This window comes from Chrysemys picta, chromosome 9 (assembly GCF_011386835.1).
Source record: "Chrysemys picta bellii isolate R12L10 chromosome 9, ASM1138683v2, whole genome shotgun sequence".
In the NCBI taxonomy this organism is placed as follows: domain Eukaryota; kingdom Metazoa; phylum Chordata; order Testudines; family Emydidae; genus Chrysemys; species Chrysemys picta.
This window is the reverse complement of record NC_088799.1, coordinates 104,468,251-104,487,882: the sequence shown is the minus strand read 5'-3', so window position 1 is coordinate 104,487,882 and position 19,632 is coordinate 104,468,251. Positions and strand designations below refer to the sequence as shown.

Genomic DNA, 19,632 nt, shown 5'->3' with positions numbered 1-19,632 from the left:
ATCCTTTTCCTAATGGTTCCTAGCATTCTGTTGGCTTTTTTGACTGCTGCTGCATTTTGAGCAGATGTTTTCAGGGACCTATCCAGTGCTTGAGTGGTAACAGCTAATTTAGACTCCATCATTTTATATGTATAGTTAGGATTATTTTTTTCCAATGTGCATTACTTTGCATTTATCGACATTGAATGTCATCTGCCATGATGTCACCCAGTTTTGTGAGATCCCTTTGTAACTCTTCACAGTCTGCTTTGGACTTAACTCTTGGGTAACTTTTTTTTCGTCTGCAAATGTTGCCACCTCACTGTTTACCCCCTTTTCCAAATCACTTATGAATATGTTGAACAGCATTGGTTCAGTACAGATCTTTGGGGATCTCACTATTTATCTCTCTTTATTGTGAAAACTGACCATTTATCCCTACTCTTGTTTCCTGTCTTTTAACCAGTTACTGACCCATGAGAGGACCTTCCCCCTTATCCCATGACTGCTTACTATGCTTAACAGCCTTTGGTGAGGGACCTTGACAAAGGCTTTCTGAAAGTCCAAGTGCACTATATCCACTGGATCCCCCTTGTGCATATGCTTGTTGACCCCCCTTCAAAGAATTCTAATAGATGGGTGAAGTATAATTTCCATTTACAAAAGCTGAGTTGACTCTTCCCCAACATATCGTGTTCATCTACGTGTCTGATAATTCTGTTCTTTACTATAGTTTTAAACCAATTTGCATGATACTGAAGTTAGGTTTACTGGCCTGTAATTGCCAGGATCACCTCTGAAGCAGTTTTTTAAAAACAAACAAACAAAATCATTACATTAGCTATCTCTAGTCATCAGGTAAAGAGGCTGATTTAAGAGAGAGGTTACATACTGTAGTTCTGCAATTTTATATTTTAGTTCCTTCAGAACTTCTGGGTGAATAACATCTGGTCCTGGTGACTTATTATTTTTTAATTTATCAATTTGTTCTTAAACCTCCTCTAGTGACACTTCCGTCTGGGACAGTGGATCAAATTGGTCACCTAAAAAGTATGGCTGGAGATATACTCCCCCGTATCCTCTGCAATGAAGACTGATGCAAAGAATTAATTTAGCTTCTCCGCAATTGCCTTGTCTTCCTTGAGCGCTCCTTTAGCAACTCAGCCGTCTAGTGGCCCCACCGATTGTTTGGCAGGCTTCCTGCTTCTGATGTACAAATAAATAAATAATTTTTCTGTTTTCTCTGTTATTAGCTATCATTAGATAGTTACTCTTCAAATTCTTTCTTGGCCTGCCTGCCTTATACTTTTACACTTGACTTCCCAGGGTTTATGCTCCTTTCTGTTTTCCTCAGTAGTATTTGACTTCTGATTTTGAAAGGATGCCTTTTTGCCTCTAAGTGCCTCTTTTACTCTGCTGTTTTAGTCATGGTGGCACTTTTTTGGTCATCTTACTGGGTTTTTTTTGTTTGCTTGTTTTTTAATTTGGATATACATTTAGTTTGAGCCTCTGTGATGATGTTTTTAAATAGTCTTTATGCAGTTTGTAGGCATTTCATCCTTGTGACTTTTCCTTTTAATTTCTGCTTAACTAGCTTCCTCACTTTTGTGCAGTTCCTCCTTTTGAAATTAAATGCTGCCGTGGTGGGTTTCTTTTGGCATTTTTCCCCCTTACAAGGATGTTAAATTTAATTACATTATGGTCGCTATTACCAGGCAGTTCAGAGTTACGAACTGACCCGTCAACCACACACCTCATTTGGAAGCATAAGTATGCAATCAGGCAGCAGCAGAGACCAAAAAAAAGCAAATACAGTACTGTTAAATGTAAACTACTTAAAAAAAAAAGAGATTAAAAAAAATTTGACAAGGTAGGGAAACTGTTTCTGTGCTTGTTTCATTTACATTAAAATTGTTAAAAGCAGCATTTTCCTTCTACATAGCAAATTTTCAAAGCTGGATTAAGTCAATTGTAAACCTTTGAAAGATCATAATGTTTTGTTCAGAGTTACAAACAACCTCCATTCCTGAGGTGTTTGTAATTCTGAGGTTCTACTATATATTCACCTCTTGGACCAGATCCTTTGTTCCACTAAGGATTGAAGAAAGGAAGATGTGATTGCAGACAGATCTGTGGTAGATCCTCGAGAGTGGTCCGTGGATTACATCTCCCCCATGGAAAGGGCACCAAAGGTGGATCACTTCAGCACTCCCATGAACAATAAGCCACTAGTGTCCTGCTCGTGGCACTAAGAAAATCCCACATTATAAAGGGACGCCTCCTGGGCAGGCCTATGAAAGGAGACTTTCTGGCAAAGTCCAGGAGAGAGAGAGACGCTCAATGATCCCAAAAGCCCTCTGCCCTCCCAGATAGGTGTGGTTCATTGACCTGTTGCAGATCGCCAAAGCTGATCCTCGGTCTGAGAATCTGGCTTTCAGAGCATGGCTCCTGGCAAGGCAGAGATCTGTAGTCATGGTGTCTTTAAGCAGGCAACTTGTGGCCTCTTGAAAGCCACCTAGCAGAAGAACCTACAACTCCAAGTGGAAAAAGTTTGCAGTGAGGTACAAAGAGACCCCTTACTTCTGCCTGAGTCCAACTAACTCCATCCAGGTACATTGGGCAACTGTTTCAGCCTGCCATGAACCTGTCACAGCCAGGCACTATCTGTAGCTCCTTATTGGCCTTATGCAGGGCTTATTGCTCTTCAAACCATTCACTAAAAAGCCTTGTTTCAAGTGGTATCAGCGCGGTCCTGAGAAAGCTAATGAAACTGAACAATGACTGCAGTCATGCCCCAGCCGCTGGTGCACGTTATTCCAGGTTTTACAAGGATATGGTGGTGCTCTGGGCTTATCTTAGAACCCACTTTGTGGTGATGGAGTTCCGCTTCAGTAGTCTGTTGGCCTATTAAGTTTTCCCTCACCCACATGCTCACCTCAGTGAAGCCTTTTTCTATATGCTGAAGTCCTTTAGTTGTTCTTCGATAGTCCAACTAGTTTTGGACACCAATATGCTGGGCAGTGTTGTTCACAGAAAGATACTGTGTGAGCTGAAGTCTTACTGCATTTCATGTTACGGTGTCCTGACTCAAGTTCCCTGTAACCTGCCCAGCAGTCTGTTTAGTGCCGCGCAGGCACTCAAGGAACCCGCCCGGGGACCAGCTGGGGGAGGGGCGCCCCTCTGCTGGCCTCAACTCTGCTGTGGCCCGGCCCGCCCCTAGGCGTGGCCCGCCTCACCCCCAGATGTGGGACTGGCCTGGTGGTGCGACCCAGATGGGGCCTAGAGTCCTGAACCCAGGCGCAGACGGGGTGCCCCTCCCCCTTGGGCCCGAACCAACCCCAGCCTGGGCCTGCTGGGACCAGGGAAGGGGTGCTTATCCTACAGCTCCAGCCCTGGAGCTGCCACAGGGAGAGAGAGCTGCAGGGAGTACTCTCGCCCCGCCATAGCCCTGGAGCACCATTCTGCACTCCAAACCCTTCAACCTTGACTGCACCCCCAGCCAGAGCCCTCGCACCCCTCACCCCAACCCTCTACCCTAGCCTGGAGCCTCCTCCCACACTCCAAATGCCTCGGCCCCACCACATGAATTTTGTAATGTGCACCAATATGAAGGTGATGTGTCACTCAACACCTCCATATTGGTGCACATAACAAAATTCGTTCCGCACATGAGTGGGAAAAATTAGAGGGAACACTGGTCCTGACTGCCTGAAATGAGAAGACTGGCTCAGCAGAGCTGTCCCTTGGGTACGGAAAATTGGGGCGACTGCCCCGGGTCCTGTGCTTTGGGCGGTGAGGTAAGGCAGGTGGGTGAGCGGGGTGAAGAGGCGAACAGGGAGGCAAGCAGCGGGTGGCAGGCAGGCGGGGGGAGGCGAGGAGGAGCCCCCCTCACAGAACCTCCCCCAGCGCCTCCTGCTCACCAGCAGGCCCCACCGATCAGCGCCTACTGCCTGCCGCGGATCAGATGTTTTGTGGCATCAGGAGGCGCTGGGGGTGGAGGGGAGAGGAGCAAGGTTGCAGTGTGCTTGGGGGAGGGGGTGGGGAAGAGGTAGGTGCAGGGCCTTGGGGGAAGGGGTGGAGTGGGGGTGGGGCCTAGGGGGAGCACCCCCCTGGCAGATTAGAAACTCAGTGCCTATGTCCTGGGTGCCGCACCCCCCTTAGGGACAGCCCTGGGCCTTGGACCGCATGCCTCGACACAGGTGCCTCTACGGCCTGCCTCAGGGGTGTTTCTATGGTAGACATCAGCAAGGCTGATCTGGGGTCCTCTCCCCATGCGTTTACAAGGTGTTTTTATTTGGACTGGCCTGCAGGAAGGAGTCCCGTTTCAGACTTGTGCTCCAGAACATGTTCACAAGATAGGGGAGGACTTGTGGCATCTATATACTCCATGCTGGCTGAAGGTTCAGGGAGTTAACAAAGCAACTGCCTGCATGCTCAGCCAGAGCTGGTTTGGTAACTCCACAGCGGCAGGTAGACGCCTGGTCGACCCTACAGAGTTAGGTCGACACAAGGCAGCTTATGTCGATCTAACTCTGTAAGAGTCTACACTAAAATGTCACTCCCACCGTTGTGACTTGCTCTCTATGCCGACTTAATGACGCCACCTCTGCAAGAGGTGTACCAGTTAAGTCGATGTGGTGTCAGTGTAGACACTGCATTACTTGTGTTGACTTCAGTGGCCTCTAGGAGGTGTCCCACAGTACCCCACTGTGACCGTTCTGGTCATCTTTTTGAATTCCACTGCCCGGGGGCCAGGTACACAGGTAGACACACCTCCTTTTTAAAGCCCCACACATTTTTTAAATTCCATTTCCTGTTTGCTTGGTATGGAAAGCTCATCTAGCAACTGACCATGCCGGTTCAACAATGCAGACACACTTCTTCCTGGAGTACACCAAAAGTAGTGGATATCTGTGGGGAGAAGAGGCAGTGGGGGCATAGTTCTGATCTAGCCGCAGAAATGTTGATATCTACGAGCAGATCGCTTGGGGCATGGGGGAGAAGGGCTATAAGAGGGACCCGCAGCTGTGCTGCATAAAAGTCAAGGAGCTGTGGCAGCGTACTAGAAGGCAAGGGATGCAAATAGTGTCTCTGGCGCAGAGCGGCAGGCATGCTGCTTTTACAAATTGCTGCATGCCGTTCTCGGTGAAGACCCCACCACCCCGCCAAGAGCCCTATGGATACTTCAGGGGAGCTGGAGTAACAGGCCCCCGAAGTGAACAGTGAGGAAGAGGTGTTGGACAAGGCAAAGGAGGAGCATGGGGTACAGGCGACCAGGGTGGATCCAGTGGCATGGTGAGCAAGGACCTCTTTCTGATGTCCAGCACCGGCAAGCCTGATGCAGGAGAGAGAACCTCTGGTAAGTATGCAATTTGCTTTGATATTGGTTTGGTATTGTCTGTTCATTTATTCTTTTTTGATCATGCTAGAAGAGGTAGTGAAATAGCTAATAGAGGTAGAGGAACTGCCCTATGCTCTATGAATCCCAAGGAGAAGTGAGAATGTAGTGCCTGTAACTTGTGTGGATCAAGGGGAGTGAGTTCAGTATGCCAAGTTTCCATTTATCTTGTGAATACACTCACAATAGTACCTTTGTGCATTGCATCTTTTGCAGCTGGAAATGTGGCCTTGAGGGTCTCTCCATCCAGACCAGCAGAGCGGCTGTGCCACAGGAGGAGGAGGAGAAGGAAGAGGACATGGGATGATGTGTTCCAAAAGATCCTGCAAGCCTCTAGTGCTTCGGATACCGGGCACAGGGCTTAGAGGATCACCCTCCTGGATAGAATGGACAGGGATAAAGCGGAGAGGAGAAAAGCGCAGGAAAAGGAGAGAGACGTGCAGCATAGGAGATGCTAGTGCTTCTCAAGTGTCAAACATGCTGAAGACTCTTGTTGATCTTCAGCGTCAACAGACCCATGCTCACCTCCCTCTGCAGCCCATAGAGAGCTGCATTCTGGCACCTCCCCACACCCCTGTCCTCCCACATTCCACGTGGTATCCAGGGGTGCTGCATTACCCCTATCACTCCCCCCCTGTGACAGACAGTTGGTGTATGTGTATATGAAATGGAAATAACTGTTCTTTCTTCTTCAAAGGTTCTTTTCCCTGTATTTATAAAGTTTCATTCAGTTACAGATATGTCTGTTTGGAATAAAAGTCTATTTATGGAAACTTAATTCATTTTTATTAGCTCACAACATATGATGGCTAGGGCTGACCTTCACAGATAATAGCAATAGGTGCATTTGCAATGTTATATTACTACACACACAGAGCACTCATTACAAGGTTCAGACTGGGCTGCCAAAAAAAACCCAGGCAGAGCATGATATAGCAGCACACATCACTGTGGCTCTCTATTAAAATGGTCTTTCAAAGCCTCCCTGAGTCACATAGCTCCCTGGAGAGATCTTACAGCTCTGGTGTCTGGCTGCTCCAAATCAGCAGACAGCTGTTCCACACCTCCACCTTGGTGGAAACTTTCCCCCCTTTGCTTCACACATACTATGAAGCACGCAGCAGGCAGCTATACCTAGTGGGATATGTTTTTCACTGAGTAATCTCGTGAGTAAATAGTGCCAATGTCCTCTCAAATGGCCAAAGGCACATTCAGCTGTCATGCTGCACCTGCTGAGTCTGTAATTCAAGTGCTCCTTGCTGCTGTCAAGGGGGCTGGTGTACAGCTTTGTGAGCCATAGGACTAAGGGGCAGGCTGGGTCTTCCAGGTTCACTAGTGTCATTTCAACATCCCCAGTGGTAACCCTCTGGTCTGGGAAGAGTCCTTGCTTGCAGCTTTCTGAACAGGCCTGTGTTAAAAATGTGTGTTACGCACCTTCCCTGACCATCTTGCATTGATGTCAGTAAAGTATCCCTGGTGTTTCATCAGCACTTGCAATACCCTAGAAAAGTAGCCCTTTCTGTTGATGTATTTGGGCAAGGTGGTCTGGTGCCAAAATAGGGATATGTGTGCCATCTACCCCACCCTGTCACAGTTTTGGAACCCCATTGCTACAAAACCAGCCACTGTCCTACACATTGCCCAAAGTCACAAACCCTTGTAGCAGGATGTGATTAATGGCCCTGAAAACTTGCATCACAGCAACCCCCACAGTGGATTTCCCAACTCCAAATAGATTGCTACTGATCTGTCAGTAATCTCGCATTGCCATCTTCCACACAGCGATTGCCACTTGCTTCTCCACTGTCAGTGCAGCTCTCATTGTGGTGTCGCTGCACAGGAAGGCTGGGGCAAGCTCTGCACACACTTCCAGGAATGTGGCTTTGCCCATCCAAAAATTCTACAGCCAATGTGCCTCATTCCATACCTGCGTAACAATACAATCGCACCAGTCAGTGCTTGTTTCCTGGGCCCAGAACTGGTGCTTCCCCATCTGCAGCTGCTCTGTGAAGACTAGCAACAACCTTCAATTGTTTGTGTTCCACAACAAGCTAGCCTCCATGGAATTGTGATGTTCCCCACACCTTCTCTGGTGGCTCTGCAAATGCTGCAGGATCAGGCGCATTGTGCTCACAAAATAGTGCAGACCTGTGCAGGAACCATGCCTCTCACAGACATGGCAGATGTGTGGATTTGTGGGGCTTTTTAAAAGAGTTACAGACATCATAGGATGCAGATAAAATTATGGGATGGAGAAAACTGCATCATGGGATGTTGAAACCGTGTTCCCAGTTGCCTCTGAGTGACTCATTTGCCCCCATGAGACATTGCAAACCCTTCCCAAACCATCCTGCGCTAGATGGTGGCAAGTTGTACAGTAGGAGAGCTCCCCGTGGTGTCTGCTGTCTGCATCAGTGCAAGTGCTGGTAGTGAGGATGCACACCACTGACGCAAGGAGCGTGGTGTGGACGTGCAAAAGCAGTTTAATTACTGTTGCAGCTGTACATTGGTGTAACTTAGGCTCGACTTAATTTTGTAGTGTAGACTTGTCCTGAGGGGGACTGCAGGGAGAGGAGTCCTTCAGCAGGCTGGTGAAAAGCTGCCAAACCAACCAACCCACCCAGCAAAGGGAGGAGCAGGACAAAGAAGCTGGGGAAGACTACAGAGGTACAAGTAGTAACTCAAGGGACTGCGGAGGACTGGCTTCTGGCTGTCCCAAACAATGGCCCTGAGTTGCAACCTAGTGGAACCCTAGCCGGGGGCTTCCTAGAGAAGAAGCTCCTTAACACGGGTGAACTAGGCCTGATTAGCCCCTATTACAGGACATCAAACTTTCCCACCACCAAATGAAGCTTTGTGGTGTTTTCATACAGTGGCTAATCTTGTCTGTGTGTTTAGCACCTGTGGCTCATTCCGCAGGCTTGTACATTGCACCTAATTGTGGTTTTGAGAAGTGTCTTTCTCCTCTGCTTTGTACATCAAATGAAACCCCTCCCTGTTCACTGGGCTGGTGTTGACCTTATTGCTGCTCGCTGCTGCGGTGTACTAACTTCTTACTCTGCAGAAGTGGGAATCCTGGTAGAGGGCATCTTTAGAAAAGGAGAAATTATTTAACTTGTTCTGCTTCTTGGAAGATCTCCTCCCTGGAGCATTCTCACCTCCCCTAAGGCTCTGGACCTTTTCTTCATTGAGAGGCTTTTTTCTTGCACTCCTTTTTTTTTTTTTTTTTTTCCCTCTTTTCCTTTCTCTGAGGCGCATTTTAGATTTTATGTTCTTGAACTGGCTCATCCTGGGAGCTTTACCTCCTATCCAGCCAGAGGAACTGCCTGGAACAGACAGAGGGCAGCATTTATATTTGGCAGGAAGTAGCATGCGACAGTAGTAGGGGGCCTGGCTCTCTATTACTGGTGCCCTAATGGGACAAGGGGAGCTGTGCCATTCTCATGCTGAAGAGATAGGGCTGTGGGAGATGATGTCTTCAGAGAAGGAGAGTACCAGATGAATCATTTCCCTTCCTGAGGGCAGCAGTGCTCAGCTGCCACCCTGAAGTAGGATATTTGGCTATTCTTATTTTAGTTGATAACTGAAAATGTTTACGTCTGGCTACAGAGTCAGACTTTTACCTCCTTCTGAAGACAGTTTCTCCAGGTCTGTTCCTGCTCCATACATATATTCCCTGTGTGTTAGTTTGAAATAAACTGCCTCTTGAGTGATGCCTGGCTTTTCTGCTGTGGATGGGAAGAGAAGAAGGAGCTGATCGAGTCTCACTCTGCCCTTCGTCATCTTGCACTGCAAACCTGTTTGAGAGAGAACACTATTTGGAGGGTTCATCCTTGCTGCACCCTATTTATAGTCTATGCTGGACCGTGTGGGCTTGTGACAGGAGTGAAATAAGCCCTCTCAAGAGGTGTCGGCTGCTTGATGGGGGTTACCTTCTCTTCATAGTAAAATCATCTTTGACCGTATGAACTCCATTCACCTGAGCTGTGAGGTGACTTCTACACAGCCAACTAGTGTGGCAGGTCCCAGCTCCTCCAGAGAGGATGCTGGACTAAAGGCTGTAATAATTCCTTCCTCGTAGGTGCTAGAGCTATAGGGAGCATCCTCCAAGTGGTATTATGGCGCAGGGTGAGAGGAGGAGTCTTGTGCTGGCCACCGGAACTTAGAGGACCCAGGGGCAAGAGACTCAGAGGTACTACAGATGGAGCAAGCTGAGGAGGAGTACCTGCACTCTGCTAGCTATTTTGGGGCCAGTTTAGGAGACTCAAGTGATAGAGCTGCCACAGCTTGCCTGAAGAGAGATTGGAAAAAATAGGGATTGTTACCTTTAAAGAGGAGACGTGATAAAGGTCTGTAAAATAATGACTGGTCAAGAGAAGGTGGATCAGGAGCTCCTGTTTTCCCTTCTCATGACAGAAGAACAAAGGGACATTTTAATGACATTAAAAGGTGGCAGATCCAAAACTGAGAAAAGGAAATACATTTTCACGCAGTTTGTAATTAGCCAGTGGGACTTGCTGCCACAGGGTGTCACTGAGACCAAACACTGACCATTTAAGACGCGAGTGGACACTTACAGCGTTGAGAATGTCCAAAGTTAGAATAGTGATTGGTAACGAAAGTTGGAAGGCACATTAAACCTCCTGCCTCAGAGCTTAGACCAATTTCTAACTCTTAGGGATTAGAATGATGCTTTATCCTACATCTGCTCTTGTGGAGTTCTTGCTCCTTCTTCTGAAGTGTCCAGTTCTGGCCTGTCAGAAAAAGAATGCTGCACTGGTTAGACCATAGATTTGGTCGGGCTGGGCACTTCCCAGGATCCCTCTCCCTCTTTGGTTTTTACACCTGTCATATAGTTGATGGTAGTTTTCCTTGTTTAGCTAAGACATATGTATTTCACTCTCTGTTTCTGCTCATAATTCCAGCTCCTCCAGCCCTTGATCATGTTTGTGGCTCTCCTTTGACTTCAACTTCCAATCTCTCACGTACTGAGGAGCCCAGAAGTGATCTCATTTCAGCAGGGGTAGCACAGATTAGTGCATCGTTGCTGCCCAGCTTGCTCTGTACCAGTTTCAGGGTAATTCCCCAAGGTACTAGATTATGATTTTCTGTTATGTTTTGTCAGTGGTTTTTAGCCTCTTAGGGTTATTTCTGTCTTCACTCATACCCCGCCTTACTCCCCACTGGAAGGTTTCTTTCTGCAGAAACCAAACACTCCGCAACTCCTACACCTATACAGCTGGGATCCCAGAGATATGTCCTTGTGTCTCTGTGCTTTTTGACTCCCAGCTCTTGGGGTTAGTCTGTCTCCATGGCGTGGGCTACATAGATTGTAGGGGATTCCTACAGTGAGAACAGGGGAGGGGCGGCTCCTGGTGTTGAGATGAACTGGCAGGGAGAAAAGGCATTTTAAGTAGTAACAGTGGGCAGCTGTGTGAGAACTGACCCTCCTGCCCCCTGGTCTGTCTCTGGTGAAGTACTGAAGGGGCGATGAGGCACCTGTCCCACTACCGCATTACAGATTGCTGGATAGCTACACAGCGTCCTCTGAATTGGAACAGTTCCTCTGTAGTAGCTCACTGTGTTTCTCTGCTGTAAACATGCTCACTCACCCTCGTAGTTGAATCTTGGCCATGGTGGAGCAAAGGCATGTGTTGGTAAATTCCCAGTCAGGCAGAGCCCAAGGCAGCTTTTTGGCTCCAGAAGTTTGTAACTCCCTGTTATACTGTGAGAAGTGGAGGTGAGTCGCTTGTCTCCTGGTCTGTGCTAGATTCCCACCAGGAATCTCCTGGTACAGCCTGGAAGAGTGTGTAATGCTGTATTTAGACACTGTAACATTGACTTTCTGGCTCTTTCTCATTCCCAGTTGTTTGCTGCTTCTAAATGGATTCCAGTGAATTTCCTGGATCTTTGGACCCACTTTCTCTGCCTGATAAGCCACTGATTGGTGATCTCCCTGCTGACATGGAGTTTGGGGAAGACCTTCTGGGCTCCCAGACAGCTTCTACACAGCAAGGGTCAGGTCTTCAACCCCCTGTGATGGAATGGGATCAGACCAAGCAGGTCACTGCAGATGGGGACTTAGACCTTTTGGTGAAAGCAGACAGTTTGGCTGACCTAAGCAAATCAAACAATCTTGATCTAAATAAACCCAGTGTCTTGGATGTTCTGGAGAAACCTGGTGTCTTAGATGACTTGGATGAAGCCACTGACTTGATGGTTCTAGATAAACCAGGGGATTTGGAGGGTCTGTACAAGGCACATTCTTCCCAGGACATGGCGGATGGGCATGGGGACTCCTCTGTGCTGGCTAGGGAAGACATTGTGCCAGAAGCTTGGAAAGAAGGGGAAGATAAACCAAAATATGACTCTGGGGACCTAAAAGATGATTGTGCTGCTGCCACTGCTGCGCTTTGTGATGGCAATACCCTGGAGTCCCCCCTGCAGCCCATTCCTGTTGCAGGGGAGCTGAGCTGTGCACCATCCACAGAGGAATTTACAACGCAGCTCTCAAGTTTGCCAGCGGTTTCGCCACAGCCCAGTCTTAAGCAGGCAAAGAAAACAAGGTTGAAGGCACCAAGGAAAAGCTCCCCTGTGCAAAAAGAGGAGCCAGCAGCAGAAGAGGGGCTACAACAGAGCCCTGCCCTGCCCCCGGAGCACACTGACGAAGGCCAGGCTGAGGAGGGGGAGGAGGATGGAGGTAATGCCCTCAGACAAGAGAGCAGCATGCCGAAAGCACAGGAGACCACACTGTCATCATCCCCAGGTAGGTTTTCCAAAGCCGGGGCGAAGTTCTTGCATGACAAGTGGTGGGCAGCCTCTGCTCCAGTAAACTGGAGACTGATCAGCTCTCGACTTACCCTGGGGTCTCCTGCCAGTGTTCCCTCTAATTTTTCCCACTCATGTGCGGAATAAATTTTATTATGTACACCACTATGGAGGTGATGTGTGACACATGACCTTCATGTTGGTGCACATAACAACATTCATATGGTGGGGGTGGGGCCGAGGGATTCAGAGTGTGGGAGGGGGCTCAGGGCTGGGGCAGAGGGTTGGGGTGCGGAGGGATGAGGGCTCTGGCTGGGGGTGCGGCCTCTGGGGTGGGGCCAGGGATGAGAGGCTCAGGGCTGGGGCAGAGGGTTGGGGTGCAGGGTGTGAGGGCTCCAGCTGGGGGTGCGGACTCTCGGGTGGGGCCAGGGATGAGGGGTTTGGGGTGCAGGAGGGTGCTCCGAGGCTACGGCGAGGAGAGAGGACTCCCCCCAGCTCTCTCTCCCCGCAGCAGCACCTGGGCTGGAGCTGCAGGATAGGCGCCCCTCTCTCTGTCCCCGCACATCTGGGCCTGGGCTGAGTTCGGACCTGGGGAGGGGTGCCCCGGCTGCACCTGGGGCTGGGTTGGGCCACTCTGGCCACAGCTGGATCCACGTCACCCTGGCCACAGCAGGAGGTGCGCCCCTTCCCCGGCTGGTCCCCAGCTGTGGCAGGTCTCCAGGCAAGTTCCCTGAGCGCCTGCACGGCTCTAAATAGACTGCTGCGCGGCTGCGCAGCTTACAGGGAACTTAGGTCTCTTCTGTGTGTGAACCAGCATTGCCTGCTAATTGGGTGGGCTGGGTAAGTGGCCCCAATAGGAGGGATTAATAGCTCTGGCAGTCAGGGCCCTGGGTGCAAATGAGTGCGCTCATTGGCTGCCGTAGCTTGAAGTTTGCTCCTATTGGCTACTGGTCCCCCTGCCAAAGAGCTGGATTCAGCCCATGCTGGTGCGGTTGGTGATGTCTGCGGCTACCTTGGCACTAGGGCCAAGCAGGAAGCTTTTCCCCTGCTCTGGAGAGAATCAGGGTCTGGGATTCAGGTGTCATCTGTATTTCCGTTGCAGGAGAAGACCTGGCCGGGAAGGGAAGCGAACAGCCAACTGAGAAGGTGAGAAGAGTTCAGACAAGTGTCTCTGTCTGAAATAGCACTTGAAGGCCACCCCTCTGAGTGAGCATGGGAAGGAGTGTGCATGTCTCCTGGGGCAGACACCTTCTCTGTGCTGTGCAGGTGGCTTCAATGTTAGCTCCCTGCCACCTGCCAGGCTACAGCTCCTTTCTCTTAAGCCAGCTCGGTCCCCCTGCCCTGCTAACCCCAGTCAGGACCTTGGCTGGGCTTCAGCAAAGCTTGAACCATCTGCAGTTAGTTTGAAAGAAGAGCCCTAAAGCTGGGCCCTGGGAGTGGCCGAGGCTCTCTGTCCATGGTCACCCCAGAAGATGGTTGATCTGAATATTCTCTGGGTATCTTCCAGGAGCAGAAGAGAAGCGAACGAGCCAGGAGATCAGAGGCAGCCAGGCCTGAAACTGTGAATTCCTCCGAGAGCAGTAAGTAACCTAGGCTGGCCACTCGGCCCAATTCTAAGTCGGGGGAGAGGGAAGAGGTGAGGGGTGGTGTGCGCACTCCTCTGAGAGGCCCCTTCCCAGCCAGGAGCACAATCCCCTGGGCAGCTCTGTCCCTTTCTCCCCACCCCACCTGGGGATCAGGAGGTGGGCTTCATTGTAGGGACTTTCCTGGGGGAAAACATGCAGTGTCTGCCTCTGAGATGCAGAGTCTAAAAGTGCTTGTGGCATCTGCTGCACCTTCCTCTAGGAGTGGGGAGGAATTGTGCCCCTCGCACCCTGGCTGTGCCACCTGCTCCCTTCTCTTTTGTGGGAAGGGGCTGGGGGGAGCTGCCTTGGTCTCTGTAATGCACAGTGGAATGTGCAGAGATTTCTGCAGTCTGCTCTAAGTGTTTGCAATTGAACTTGCTGCTTGGCCCCAAAGAATCGTGCCTTTCCTGTGGAGACAGCAGTGCCCAAGGCTCAGTGAGCCTGCGGGTTTCCTGCTTCATCCCCTGTCAGCACATTACAGTTTTCCAAGGTCCCTTACTCCTCCCTGCTGAGGAAATTCCAGGTTCTGCACCCTGAAATGGACTCCAGAAAGCCCTGTCCCCAGTCTGGACATAGGGTTATGCTGCGGTCCCTAACAGGGAATCTGTCTCTCCCTTTCCCTGCTCACAGTCCCGGTCTCTGACGAGGACTCGGATGCTATGGTGGATGATCCCAATGATGAGGACTTTGTTCCCTTCCGTACCCGGCGCTCGACCCGCATGTCCTTACGCACACAGATGGCTCAGCGGGCTGCCCGCTCCACCGTCACCAAGATGACTTGTGCCAACTGCCGGACCCCACTGCAGAAGGGCCAGACAGCCTACCAGCGCAAAGGGCTCCCTCAGCTCTTCTGCTCCAGTTCCTGTCTCACCACCTTCTCCAAGAAACCACCCGGCAAGAAGATCTGCACCTTCTGTAAAAAGTGTGTGCTCTCCCTGCCTTATCCGCCCTCTTGCCCCCTTCCCCCCCGCCTTCCATCTGACTAGCCATCTTCGCCCCCATCTCACCCTGCCTTCCTCATCCATCTACCCATATGCCCTGCTTTCACAGTATTGCTTACCCCTGCCTACCTTCCCTCGTTCCCACCCTCACACTCTCCCCAACCCACTACCCTTCCTGCTGAATCCCTTGTCTACTCTTCCCCCGTCACCCCATCTTGCTCCCTTGCCCCCCTTCATACTCCTGATCTCCCCCCAATACCCTATCGTTCCCCACCCCAGGACTCCACTCCCTCTAACTGCACTTTCTGATCCCCCTCACATCCCCCTGTCCTGGAGCCCCTTGCATTACGGCCCACCCTCCCTCTTTGTCCTGGAGTGGGGGTGTCCCCTGCGCTAACCAGTCCCTTCCTGCCCCCCAGAGAGATCTGGAACACCAAGGATTCTGTTGTGGCCCAGATCGGCTCAGGTGCTTCTTTCCATGAGTTCTGCACCTCTGTGTGCCTCTCCCTCTACGAAGCGCAGCAGCAGAGACCAGCCCCTCAGCCTGCAGAGGCCTCGGACACCAGCCGCTGCAGTGTCTGTCACAAGCCTGGGGAGGTAAGCAGAGCCCTGGTCTGTCCAGTGTTTGGCCTAAGAAGCTTTGAAGCCATCTGCTGGAGCTGGAGTTAATGCAACTGCCCACACCTTCCAGGTGCTTGTGAGCTACCTAATCCAGTTATAGGGGCTTGGTTGAGCCTATCAGTATCTGGGTTGGCCTGGGGAACCTGCCAGGGACTCCTATGGCCTCAGGCTGTGGCCTGTGTGCAGATTTGGGCTTGTTTTCAGATTCTTCCTTTTCCATTGTTTTCTACCCATCAGCCCCAGAGGCGCAGCTTCTGCTCTCTTCTCCCCATGCTGCCCCTTGCAGCTCCCCGTGCCGCTCATTCCATCGTCCTGTTGGGATGGGAGCCAGCCTGCATGGGTTTGCTAGAGTAATGGCCCTTCCTGCCCAGAGGCACAGGCCAGCTCGAGGGCCAGGCCCCTGCGGAATGGCCAGGGTGGGCCTGTGCTTGCCTCTGAGGCAGTGCCTGGTGCCGGTGTGTGTGCAGATCCAGCACGAGGTCAGCAATGGGAACGTGGTGCACCGGCTCTGCAGTGACGCCTGCTTCACCAAATTCCGAGCCACCAAGGGGCTGAAAACCAACTGCTGTGATAACTGCGGCCTCTACATCTACAACAAGGGATTGCCACTGGAGTACCTCTTCCACGAGGGCCAGCAGAAACGCTTCTGCAATTCCACCTGCCTCAATAGCTACAAGAAGGTGAGGAGTTCCTGGAGACAGGGAGGGGCTTTGGGGGCATCCATCTCCCTTTCCCGAGGCTTTTACCAGCCTTCCCCTGGCTCAGTGCAGGGCGCTTCCTCTGCAGTAGCAGCAACTCTGAGCAGTCTCGCTTTTGGCTCCTCCAACACTCAGGAAGTTTCTTAAGAAAAGAGATCCAAAGGCTCTCTTCAAAGCAGACCAGTAGAGGTGCATTGAGCTTACTCTTGCTGCTGGGGCTGCAGCTCCCCAGGCCTGTCCCTGTGGCCAGTGGGCTGGCTGGATAAATCAGCCTGGCCCTGGGACCTGTGGGCTGGCTGGATAAGTTGGCCTGGCTCTGGGACCTGTGGGCTGGCTGGATAAGTTGGCCTGGCTCTGGGACCTGTGGGCTGGCTGGATAAGTCGGCCTGGCTCTGGGACCTGTGGGCTGGCTGGATAAGTCGGCCTGGCTCTGGGACCTGTGGGCTGGCTGGATAAGTCAGCCTGGCCCTGGGACCTGTGGGCTGGCTGGATAAGTCGGCCTGGCCCTGGGACCTGTGGGCTGGTTGGATAAATCGGCCTGGCTCTGGGACCTGTGGGCTGGTTGGATAAATCGGCCTGGCTCTGGGACCTGTGGGCTGGCGCTCCTGGTCACTTGCCTAGCGAGGCTGATTGTCAAAGGCACAGAGCTGGCTCCTTATGGTGGCCAGAAAGCCCAGAGCTGGTTCTATCCTGCTGTGCTGTGCAGGATTCAGTGAACTAGACAATACCCCTACTGAGGGGCCTCTCTTGCATCCAGCCATGGGGTCCCTACAAAGCGGCTGTGTGCCCCAGGCTAGCCTGAGATCTAGGTGGGTTCTCAGATGGTAGAGGGGAGCGTGCCAGGGCCTGTGACCCAAGGGGGGAACAGAGTGCAAGCTTGTCGTCCATGTTGTGTATTCACGTCAACCTGCTGTAGAAGAACTGCCTTGTGGAGCCATTGAAGGGGATGGGAGGAGGGAGAGGGGGTGAGGATGGACTAGGACATGGGATGGAGGAAAGCAGGGGCCTGAGCTCTCCAGTAGCCACCCTCTGCTTTATGCTTGCAGAAGAATACCCGCGTGTACCCCTGCATGTGGTGCAAAACGCTGTGTAAGAACTTCGACATGCTGCCCAACGTGGATCGGAGCGGCAAGATGGGCCTGTTCTGCTCCATCTGCTGTACCACCTCTCACAAAGTGAAGCAGTCGGGTCTGACTGGTAAGAGAACGTCTGCCCCAAAGGGCCCTGTGTCGCTGACCTCTGACCTGTCGGAGTGAGGCTTAGGGGGAGCCTGCAGAGAGAGAGGTGTCACACGTTTGGGGATCTCTGACATTGCCCTAGGTAAGCCGGGTTGGTCACCAAGCTGGAGTGAGGCTGCGACCTCCCTTTCCCCTGAGGCAGCATTTCTGCCCTGGCAAAGCCCAGCATCCCCGTTCTCCTGGGATTGTTGCACCAGGGTGTCTGAGTACCAGGCCCACTATAACAGACCTGCAGAAAATGGGATAGGAACGTGCAGCCCATTCTCTCCCTCCAGTCCCACCTTCCACGCTGCTGCCATCACTGTCTCTGTCTTGCTAGGTCCCGCTAGGCCCTGCAGCTTCTGCAGAAAGAGCCTGTCTGAGCCCTGCTATTACAACAAGACTGACCGGGTTGTGTACCAGTTCTGCAGCCCCAGCTGCTGGACCAAATTCCAGGTACTGAAACATGCTTCCTGTCAGGGAGGGATCCCCCTCCCCTCTCCTCTCCCAGCAGAGGCTGCTGCTTCCTGGGACTCCACCAGGGTGGGCACACTGGAAAGTCCCAGCTGGGGCCTAGGAGTAAATTACAACCAGCTACATCTTGCAGCCAGCCTAAGAGCAGAGGGTGGGACCAGCACCAGGGTTACTTACGAGCACAGTCCGTGCAACTCCTAGGCCCCAGCTGGGACTCTCCAGTGTGCCCTCCCTGTAGGAGTCCCAGGAAGCAGCAGCCCCAGATAATGTTGACCAAGAGTCCTAAGAGAGTTGGAGATCCTTGGCCCACTGACATGCATTTTTAGTGAATCGTGGAATACTGAGGAAATTCCAGAAGGCTTGGAAGAGAGCTAATGTCATGCAATGGTTCAAAAAAGACAAGCAGGATGACCTGAGTAACTATAGTCCAGTTAGCCTGCCGTCAAACCCTGGCAAAGTAATGAAAAAGCAAATACAGGAATCAATCAATAAAGAATTAAAGGATGGAAATGTAAGTCATGCCAGTCATCATGGCTTTATGGGAAATAGGTCTTGTCAAACAAACCTGGTTTGGCTGACGAAAGCGAACTGTGTAGATGTAGTACAGTTAGACTTTAGTAAGGGGTTTGTCATAGTGATACGCAACGTGTTGATTACAAAATTACCACTCTATGATATCCGTCAAGCACATGTTAAATGGATTAAGAATGGTTAACAGACAGATCTCAAAAAGCAGCTGTCAATAGGGAATTACTGACTGGGGATGTTTCTAATGGGGTCCCGCAGGGATCGGTCTCCTAGGTCCACTGTTCACCATTTTCATCAATGATCTGGAAGGAAATATAAATTCTTGCTGATACGGTTTGTGGATGACACAAAGCTTGGCAGTGGTAAATGATGTTGAGGACAGGCAAGCATACAGAGCCATCTGGTTTGGCCCATTCAAACAACATGTGTTTTAATAAAGCCAAATGCAAGTTCATGCATCTAGGAACAAAGAATGCCAACCATGGGGAAGGGGACTGTGAAGGGTTTAGGGGTCATAGCAGACAAGCAGCTGAGTGGGAGCTCCCAGTGCGAGAGATCACTTGATCATTACCTGTTAGGTTCACTCCCTCTGGGCACCTGGCATTGACCACTGTCGGAAGACAGGATACTGGGCTGGATGGACGTTTGGTCTGACCCACTGCGGCCGGTCTTATGTTCTTATATTGATGCTCTGGCAAAGGGCTAATGTGACCCTTGGCTGTGTAAACAGACATAGTGAGTGGGGGAGCTAGGAGGGGACGTCACCTCTGAATAAGGCGTTGGTGAGGCTGATCCTGGACTGCATCCAGCTCTGGTGTCCACACCTTAAAAAGTGTTGAAACATTGGAGAGGGTGTAGAACAGAGCCACAAAAAGGATTTGAGGGCTGGAGAAAACATGTGCTAGGGAGAGATGTAGAGGCCAATGTGTTTAGCTTGTCAGAAAGACACTTGAGAGGTGAGTTGACCACAGTATCTGAACACCTTTGTGGGGAGAAAATCCATGGCACTCTGTGGCTCTTTAATTTAGCAGAGAAAGGCAGAGCGAGAACCAGTGGCTGGCAGCCAAAGCTAGATGCGTTCAGATTAGAAATAAAGCACCGACGTTTCAGGCAGGGTGACTAGCCGTTGGCACAAACTCCCCAGGAAGTGGTGGATTCTCCATCTCTTGAGGTCTGCACATGAGGGCTGGATGCCTTTCTGGAAGATCTGCTTTCAACATAACCCCATGTTCTAGGGCTCAATACAAGGGGAATTGGGTGGAATGTAATGGCCTGTCACCATCAGGAGGTCAGACTAGATGCTCTAATGGTCCCCTTCTGTCCTTAAGCTCAGTGACCTTAGAATGTGCTGGCAGGCAGAGGTGGGTGGGGATACATTGGCCA

General features: G+C 51.1%; 1 protein-coding gene across 8 annotated transcripts in view; it reads left to right on the top strand.

Moving 5' to 3' along the window:
- The window catches only part of ZMYM3 (zinc finger MYM-type containing 3), a 56,555-nt gene that overhangs the window by 10,221 nt on the left and 26,702 nt on the right, over window positions 1–19,632 (top strand). For 6 of the 8 annotated variants that reach the window (XM_065557404.1, XM_024099804.3, XM_042851009.2 and 3 more), the window contains 9 exons: window positions 10,303–10,467; window positions 11,244–12,143; window positions 13,248–13,291; window positions 13,653–13,725; window positions 14,401–14,692; window positions 15,131–15,308; window positions 15,800–16,012; window positions 17,077–17,227; window positions 17,588–17,703. In XM_065557404.1, coding sequence (XP_065413476.1) covers window positions 11,261–12,143; window positions 13,248–13,291; window positions 13,653–13,725; window positions 14,401–14,692; window positions 15,131–15,308; window positions 15,800–16,012; window positions 17,077–17,227; window positions 17,588–17,703 — 1,950 coding nt within the window. In that variant the 5' untranslated portion in view covers window positions 10,303–10,467; window positions 11,244–11,260. The remainder of the gene's footprint in view (window positions 1–10,302; window positions 10,468–11,243; window positions 12,144–13,247; window positions 13,292–13,652; window positions 13,726–14,400; window positions 14,693–15,130; window positions 15,309–15,799; window positions 16,013–17,076; window positions 17,228–17,587; window positions 17,704–19,632) is intronic. The other 2 variants (XM_024099805.3, XM_005286045.4) reach the window with 1 other exon arrangement.